Source organism: Pristiophorus japonicus, chromosome 1 (assembly GCF_044704955.1).
Source record: "Pristiophorus japonicus isolate sPriJap1 chromosome 1, sPriJap1.hap1, whole genome shotgun sequence".
NCBI classification, from domain to species: domain Eukaryota; kingdom Metazoa; phylum Chordata; class Chondrichthyes; family Pristiophoridae; genus Pristiophorus; species Pristiophorus japonicus.
In genome coordinates, this window is record NC_091977.1 from 456,587,928 (window position 1) to 456,597,078 (window position 9,151).

Here is a 9,151-nt window from a genome sequence, read left to right on the forward strand (position 1 = left end):
TTTTTGGTCCTTATTGAATTTAGCCCCCTATGTATTTACAAATAATAACATTGCCTGAAAATCAATTTCACAGTTTTTTACTGGAAAATAAACTGGTTACTGCTTGTGGGTGGGTGAGAGTATTTAAGTGCCACTCCAGAGACTTGAGCACAAAATCTAGGCTGACATTTTAGTGCAGTACTGAGAAAGTGCTACATTGTCAGAAGACATTAAAGCGAGAGCCCATCTGCCCTCTCGGGTGGGTGTAAAAGATCCCATGGAGGAAGAGCAGGAGAGTTCTCCCCAGTATCCTGGCCAATATTTATCCCTCAACCAACATCAATTTAAGAAAAAAAACACATATGATCATTATCACATTGCTGTTTGTGGGAGCTTGCTGTGCGCACATTGGCTGCCCAGTTTCCTACATTACAACAGTAACTACACTTCAAAAGTACCACGTTTTGGGACGTCCTGAGGTTGTGAAAGGTGGTATATTAATGCAGGTTCTTTTTCTTCTATTATCCAAATGGTACACCTGTACAAAATGTTTTATGAAACATAAAATGGGAATGCATTTTGAGTACATTGTTATCTTATAGAACTTCTGCAAAGTGGGTAAAATCATTGTGAAACTTGCAGGACCACAAATTGTGGTGAGGTTGGCAATGAGTTCTCTCTCTCACATGAAATTTGACGTTTTATTATGATTGTGTCTCTTAGGAGTGCAAGGGATAGCTGATGCCTACCGAAACTGTCTGCCTCAAGTCAAGCTACATGGGCCCACAAACTTCTCTCCCATAATAAACCATGTGGCAAGATTTGCAGCTGCAGCAGCACAGCAGCCAACAGCTTCAGTGAGTATTTCCACACGTACATATGGAACTTCTCTCCATAGAGTGACTGCAGAAAAAAAATTAAAAACTAAAAAGGCAGCATTAATTTATTCCTCCCCCCCCCCCCACTATATTTCTGATGAGGTTTACATCTGTTACAAAAATGAAATGTTTCATTTTTTTTAAACTGTTGTGTATGCATGCCTGTTTACTGTGTGTGATATCTGTAACACTGTTATGCAACACTGAATGTACCCTTACACTGTACACACCTTGCCGGTACACCAGAGGGTGCTGCTGCTGGAGACCTAAGGGTTACCTACACACTGCAGGTAACCCAGTATAAAAAGGAACACACAGCTTGTTGTCCTCACTCAGGAGCTGCAAATGAAGGACTACAGGTCTACACAGTTTAAGTATCATACCCTGCCTCGTGGAGTCATTACTAAAGGTGCCTACATACGCCACAAAAACAATATAATTTGTTCTAATATGTTGGTGCACACCATATAAAACAGTACAAACAAACTAGAACTATGCATTCAGCATATATACATTTTAAGAGGGATTCTGATAAATGTTTGAAGAAGCAAAATATTACTGTGTGCAGTTTTGAATATTTTAGCTGAGGAAAAGGTGCATTCTAGATTGAATGGCATTACACTATGGATGACAATGTTATTGAAATGAGAAACTTAAAAAAATATTCACTAGAGCACAGAAAGTTAAGAGCGAATCTATTAGCAGTTTACCTTTGATAAAACAATGTGGCCTCTTGCATACCAGAGATAGAGATTTTCACCTGAACATGTGGTAAACCGGACCTTTGTTGAGACAAGGCATCCCAGATAATGGTTCAAACTGGATGCTTTTTGTTTATGTTTCACAGTTGTGAACAATATTTCTGTCTTGCTTTTGTGCCAGCTTGTATTAAAGGGGAGAGAGCGAGATAATCGCATGGAGTTGCCAATTCTGCTCTCATTGTACTGCCACAAGAGCTGGAGGCTGATGGAAGGGCTGTTGGGTTCATCTCTCATGTAAAACTTTTCTTGGTGGACAAATTGTACATAATTACTTGAGGACTGTTAAGGTGGTGAGACATCTGGAGGTGGATTCTCCTCTTTGAGGCAGAATTTCATTAGGACAGATTTATGCCTGCCCCAATCGTGACCTATTTTCCTGGTTTGGGACTCATTGCATATACATGGCAGGCTCCTAGACGCCAATAAGAAGCCCCTTAATGCAAGTGAAGAACCTTAAAGGGACAGAAGCTTACTCAAGATTAGAAAGAAGGCAACCACTGAAGGCCTGGGCCAAGATTGAAGCCTTCAGCAGGTAATAGGGGCCAACTGGAAGAAGAAAAGGCCGCTACAAGGGGGCTTTTGTTGTTGCTTCCATGGCTTGCTTGCCACCTTCCACATAGCAGCCGCAGGAAGCAGCAGTTACTGGGATGGGTAGGATGGAAATCTGGTGAGGACTCTGGTCATTTGCATATAGTGGGCAAGGGAGGAGCAGCAGCAGTCCCAGTGGGGCCTGGGGAGAACAATCCCGGTCAGTACTGCAAAGCGTTGGCCTCCACCTGAATTTTCCACATTCTCTGTTGCAATGTCACCTGATTTTGGTTGGGATTACAGAGGAGAATTCCTGCCCTCCTTTGACTTTTAATGTTTTGGAACTGTTTAAAGTATGACTTAGAAATGAAGTATTTTATTACTGTAATCATCATAAAGTCACTGAATTTATAGCACAAAAGGCCATTCAGCCCATGATGCTTGCGTTGGCTCTGTAAAAGCTACCCACTTAGTCCCATTCTTCTGCTTTGCCCCCATACCTTTAAAAAATTTTCTTTATCAAATATTTATCTCTTTTTAAGTTCCAATTTCTCTACTATCTCCTCGTAACTAAAGATTCTCATCCTTGACATAATCTTAGTAAATCTCCATGACCTTGACTTCTTGGGTAGACTTTCTACGAAGGTTCCCCACTCTCCTGCTGTACCCATTTAGTATCTCCATCTTTCCTTTATCTTCAATCTTAAGATTTCAACCACGATTTAAACTTCCGGCAGGAGTTAGCCGCAATGTGAAGCAAAATCATCTTGCAGTGTTATTACATTTGTACTGTAAATGCAGCTTTAATGTATAGGTTAGACTATGCATCCATTAAATATGTATTCACAGTGCCTGATATAAAATGCATTTGCAGCATATTGAATTACATATGGTGAGGTGACTTTTTTTTCCTTTCACAGCAATATTTCATCCTGCTGATCATCACGGATGGAGTGATAACAGATTTAGATGACACAAGGCAGGCCATTGTGAATGCTGCTAAGTTGCCGATGTCCATCATCATTGTTGGTGTTGGTGGAGCAGATTTCAGTGCCATGGAATTTCTGGATGGTGATGAATGTGTTCTTCGATCACCTACTGGGGAAATAGCTATCCGAGACATTGTCCAGTTTGTGCCTTTTAGAAAATTTCACAACGTAAGTTTGTCATGGTCACAGTGTTACATGATGGTATCAGTGTTTCAAGATTTTATTTTAAATTGTGTTCTGAAAATCATTACTCTCAAAACTGATTTCTTTGTACAGTTTTATGCACAGTATTTTCAAGAGGATGTATTATTAGGATTTTTGGCATGGTTCCACTCCTACCTGTCCCAACCTAACCACCCATTCACTACAATAGCTTATATCCTGATCTGTCCTATTGTTTCTCTGCATGCTGCCCTTAGTGACATTTTTAGTAAACATGGGGTCAGTTTCCATGGGCCCAAATTTCCCCAACTCCTTTTTCCGGCACTCTCCCGAGATGCGCCGACTTTGTGCACTCAAAACAGCACCAAAAACTTAACAACAATTCTGGCCGCGCTGCTGTGTGTCCCGGGTCCCTGCGTGGCGTTTCTCGTGGAGTGGGGGGCGGAGCTACAGTCCTGTGCCGAAAACCGTGCCGGCAGCTGTCCGCATGCGCAGTAGAGCGTTCGCACATGCGCAGTATCTCCTCCCATGACGGTGATGATGCCTGCAGTGTGGGACCCAATGTGTCCCGCCCCTATCCCGGGCCGAGTGGCCTGCCGCACAGGCCGGTCGCTGCCTTCCCACGCTGAGGGCTACAAGAAACGGGTTGGTGGGGGGGGGGCGGAGGGAAGAAAGAAACTTCAAAGATTTTCCAGTACTTTAATATCTAGCTATCTTTACTAAAAATTCCCTATCTACAGTATTTTACAGCTCACCCACTACTGCATAGAATTTTTAAATATTACTAATTATCAGAGTCACACTACGCAATGTTGAACACCAAAATTTAAGTTTACATTTTGACATGCTTTTTTTGTTAAGTCTTAACATTTTAAATTTCTAAACCTAGTCAGGGCAATTCTTTGGTGCTGCAGAAGTCAAAATCCAATGTGGTGTGATGCCGCACACGAATCCATTCGGCGTTGGTGCTCTTGATCTATTATTTACAAAGAAAACCCTCCCCTTGCTTAAGTGGCCCATATACTTCAGCCTTCATTACAAGATCATTTTTATTCTTGTAAAAACCCCATACTCAATTTGATCAGGCTGATAGCACCTACACCCTGTCCAGTCTTGCTGCTTGGGATTTTAAAAAAAACTAGCATTCCTATCATAACAATATCATTTGGAGGCTACCTGCGCTGATTTCTTAACTCTCCGCAAGCGTTTTCTGTGCGGCCACAAGTGGCCACATACGCTGGCCTAAGTTAGTTTGGAGCAACTATTAGCTGTCCAAACTGGCTTAAATGACCAAAACAGGCATAGGTGGCTGGTAACACCTCCTTTTGGAAAAAAAAACTAAAAAAAAATCCTAACTAACTCACTTACACTGGCACAAATTAAATGTGCAGATTGGGGATTTTTAAGATACTACAGAAAAATCAAGTTGCTCCAAAAAAAATTTGGGCCCATGTGTGTACTGATTGATACCCAGCTACCTTTCCTCCAATGCACTTGACACCATTACCACCACTGTCAGACATCAAATTATGAATGAGCTGGAATTTTGTCCAATTCCATATTGCCAAGATTGAAGATATTTTATTTGGCTCTTGCCAAAAACTTTGCACCTCAGCCTCAGCTGCTTACTCGAGCTGAATTCGATGTATAACTTGGTGTTCTCAAGTTGAGATTCAAACCCCATATGCTATGTATCAACAAAACCCTGTATGTTAGAACATAAGAATTAGGAGCAGGAGTGGGCCATGCGACCCTTTGAGTCTGCTCCGCCATTCAATATGATCATGGCTGATCTTTGACCTCAACTCCACTTTCCTGCCCGATCTCCTTATCCCTTGATTCCCCTAGAATCCAAAAATCTATCTATCTCAACCATGAATATACTCAAATGTCTGAGCATCCCCATCTACTTTGGGGTAGAGAATTCCAAAGATTCACAACCCTCTGTGAAGAAATTCCTCATCTCAGTTTTAAATGGTGGATCCTTTATCCTGAGACTATGCCCCCTGGTTCTAGATTCTCCAGCCAGGGGAAACAACCTCTCAGCATCTACCCTGTCAATCCCCCTCAAAATCTTACTTGTTTCAATGAAATCACCTCTCATTTTTCTAAACTCCAGAGTATAGGCTCATTCTACTCAATCTCCCCTCAAAGGACAACCCTCTCATTCCAAGGGTCAATCTAGTGATTTAAAGTTGGGTGTAAACATCTGGCACCCTGGACACCATATCAGGAAAGGCCCTCGATCCCCTTTATTGAATATTATGCACTTTTTCAGCCACCTCCATTTCAAAAGTCACACTATCCTGCAAAAAACCTAAGTAAACCCAGTTCATAATTTCTGTAGAATCCACTACATTGTTCGCTAACCGTTTCTGAAATAAATGCTTCACAATATCCAGTTAGCTCTTGGAGAGTTACTCACTGACTCTTCATTTTATGCTCCCCTCTTCCTGGCTTAATGAAATCCTGTCATATTTATACATTATAATCAAACTGTAAAGTGGTGCATATCAGAGTCAGAGCATTTACTTTGCTGCTCTCTGTTCTGGGAATAAATGCCATGATTAGCACCTTCACGATTCACTGGTCTGACCAGTGGGTAGTGGTCTCCTCCACCCTTAGCCCAGTCATACAACAAAAGTTATTCTGACAATATGCTTTAGTTTGCCTGTCAGCTTTGTATTCTTTTGTAGCGAGTCATTCCTTTCTGGTTTCACATTTTTTGTCGATGCAAATTTGCAGGAAGTGCTATTGAGGTATTGACAGAAATACGCAACTAGATTTATCAAGGAATTCTATCCTCAGTGACTCATAATTTGGAAATTTTATCTTTGAATAATTATAAATGTTGTAAAGACTATTTGAATGCCTAATTTGTATGCATTTGATGTATATTTTTGGTACACAAGGGATTTTCATTTAAACACTAATAATTCTATTTTTGAAATCGGTCAGATTTCAGGTTAACTTGACTTGTCTATATTAATTAAACTAAATTAATGTTTGTATCTCTATAGGCAACAAAAGAAGCTCTTGCACAAAGTGTACTGGCTGAATTGCCTCAGCAGGTGGTGTGCTACTTCAACACACGCAAACTCCGTCCTCCTAACGAGCCCAATCCTTAAGTGCTCTCAAATCATAGCCAAATGTTTGTAATACACTACGCCAAATAAATCTACAAGTTTTGTTCTAAATTTTAGAAATTAATGTATTAACAATGTATTATATATTACATCTGCAATTTTCCATAGTTTTAAAATTATTTAAAATATTGTTGCATTATAAATATTTTGTATGTGAATTTAAGACAATTGCTCAACTCTTTTTTAAAACAAGTAGTTGAAGTCATCCAATAAAATTCAGTGAGATCAAATCATTGTATCATCATTCACCCACTGCTATCAGTGTAAATTTGTTCATTTGCCTTTGATAACTTTTTAGTAATGCTTAAAGAAGCAATTTTTGTTAGCCTCCAGTTCTACAGTTTTTATACTGTTAGGAATGACAATTCAACTTTTGGATTTTTGAATTATATGCCTGTATCTGGCACCAATGTATACAGCATATATAGTATAATTGCTTCATTATGAAATTGAGAATGATTTACATATCAGGCATCATGTAAGTGTATTGTACTAATCATTTACATTTTTTTTAAAGAGTGAAATAACTAAAGAATAAAATTGGAAGTAAAGCTAAAAGTAATTGTACTGTGGGCTACATTATCCAAGCCATGACATTCTATGTATATGATGGTTAAAACTGGTGATGCAATATTAAGTAGAAGATTTAACTTTTGGCCATTTTGATCGAAATTTGTGATAATTTTTTTTCATTTTTAAAATTGTGTCTGAATAATTAAAAATGTGCTGGATAACCACTGAATATAATCAAGACTAAAAACAGAAGATGTTGGAAATGTGTGCAAGATGATTAACATCTGATTGAGATCTGTCTTCAGACCAGATAAAGGGTCACATCTGAAGCATTGGCCTTGATTTTTACAGTGGGCGGGAATAGTGCACGCAAGTGGGTGGCCCATCTGGAGAGGTCAGTTCATAAGAACGTAAGAACATAAATAGGAGCAGGAGTAGGCCATACGGCCCCTCGAGCCTGCTCTGCCATTTAATACGATCATGGCTGATCCGATCATGGACTCGGGTCCACTTCCCTGCTCGCTCCCCATAACCCCTTATCGGTTAAGAAACTGTCTATCTCTGTCTTAAATTTATTCAATGATCCAGCTTCCACAGCTCTCTGAGGCAGCGAGTTCCACAGATTTACAACCCACTGAGAGAAGAAATTCCTCCTCATCTCAGTTTTAAATGGGTGGCCCCTCATTCTAAGATTATGCCCCCTAGTTCTAGTCTCCCCTATCAGTGGAAACATCCTCTCCACATCCATCCTGTCAAGCACCCTCATAATCTTATACGTTTCGATAAGATCACCCCTCATTCTTCTGAATTCCAATGAGAAGAGGCCCAACCTACTCAACTTGTGCTTATAAGTCAACCCCCCTCATCTCCGGAATCAACCGAGTGAAGTTAAGTTAAGCTTTCCGGATTCCCGCATGACACTCAAATAGATGTAATACTTTGCCGGTAGTTGAGAATGGGAATTTAGCCGCAGAAGGGATGGGGAGGCCTAAGGACTCCTTGAGGGGCCTGGGGGTAGCACTCCTGGCCAACAAGGAGTTCAAAGAGGAAATTTAAAAAACTTACCTTGGCCTCTTTTGGCCATGGTTTTAGTGCGAGACTCCCCTTGTGTTGTCTGTGATGTCATCAGGCTGTGATTTTTACAGTTTAAGTACATGTCTGCCTGCTTTTAGCGGGAGTCTCATTGATACCATTAACATTATGGCAGCCGGAAACTCGACAGGTCGATGGCAGAGTTTCGATTAGCAAGATTGTAGTCCCTCGTCCGACCCTTTCCTTCCCGTCGGGGGACCATTATCTTTTTCCTTTCTAGAAGCCAATTGAACTACTGTGCATTTCCAGCATTTTCAATTTTTATTGCAAGATACGTGTTTTTTTTTAACAAGATTGTTGCTTGTGCATTATTTGGTCAGATTCTCCCATTTGATAAGTACTTTTTGTAAGTAGTATCTAGGTTTATCCTCGTCATCTAACACGACTCCAGCACATAAAACACCCTGGTGAAGTATAATATAATCATGCATTGTTTAATTGAAAGGATCTTGTATGTTGTTCGTTTTTACTGTTCTGTATGCATTTCTACTTGATCTTAAAATTAAAACTCATGAAAATGCAATTTAAAAAACAGAGCTGTTACACAATTTAGCAAGATCTACTCAATAAACCTATTCAGTCCTTAAAACTACAGTATCCAGTTACTTATCAATTAATTAATTTAAACAAGATACCACTTAACTTGTGTTCCTTATAATTTTGTAACAAATTCATTAATCTTTGATTTCCTGTGGCATTCATTATAGACAAAAATCACTTCTTGCAACTTTCATTTGTATGTTCATACTCTTCAAATATGATTTGTTTCTGTTTTATAAATATGTAATTTATGCCAATCAGGTGCAGCTGCATATATACAGCTGTGATGTCTGAAACTTCACACATGAAGTGTGACATCTGGATTTTTTTTATTCGTTCCTGGGATGTGGGCATCTTTGGCAAGGCCAGCATTTATTGCCCATCCCTAGGAATGTGATTGGTGAAACATATGCTCTCTCTCTATATATAATGTGTATGATATATATATATATACTAAACTCAATCCTTTATACCAATGCTTTCTCGAAGATTGCCCTGGAAATTGCTAGTCAGCTCTTGTGTCTAACACCATGGTAATTTGTGCAACGAGGTAGGAAAGAAGT

General features: G+C 39.7%; 1 protein-coding gene across 1 annotated transcript in view; it reads left to right on the top strand.

Moving 5' to 3' along the window:
- Nucleotides 1-8,642, top strand: part of LOC139276156 (copine-3-like) — a 151,479-nt gene extending 142,837 nt beyond the window's left edge. The window contains exons 16-18 of the mRNA XM_070893714.1: nucleotides 703-836; nucleotides 3,067-3,303; nucleotides 6,318-8,642. Of these exons, the coding sequence (XP_070749815.1) occupies nucleotides 703-836; nucleotides 3,067-3,303; nucleotides 6,318-6,425 (479 nt within the window). The 3' untranslated portion in view covers nucleotides 6,426-8,642. The remainder of the gene's footprint in view (nucleotides 1-702; nucleotides 837-3,066; nucleotides 3,304-6,317) is intronic.
- The last annotated feature ends 509 nt before the right edge of the window (nucleotides 8,643-9,151 follow it).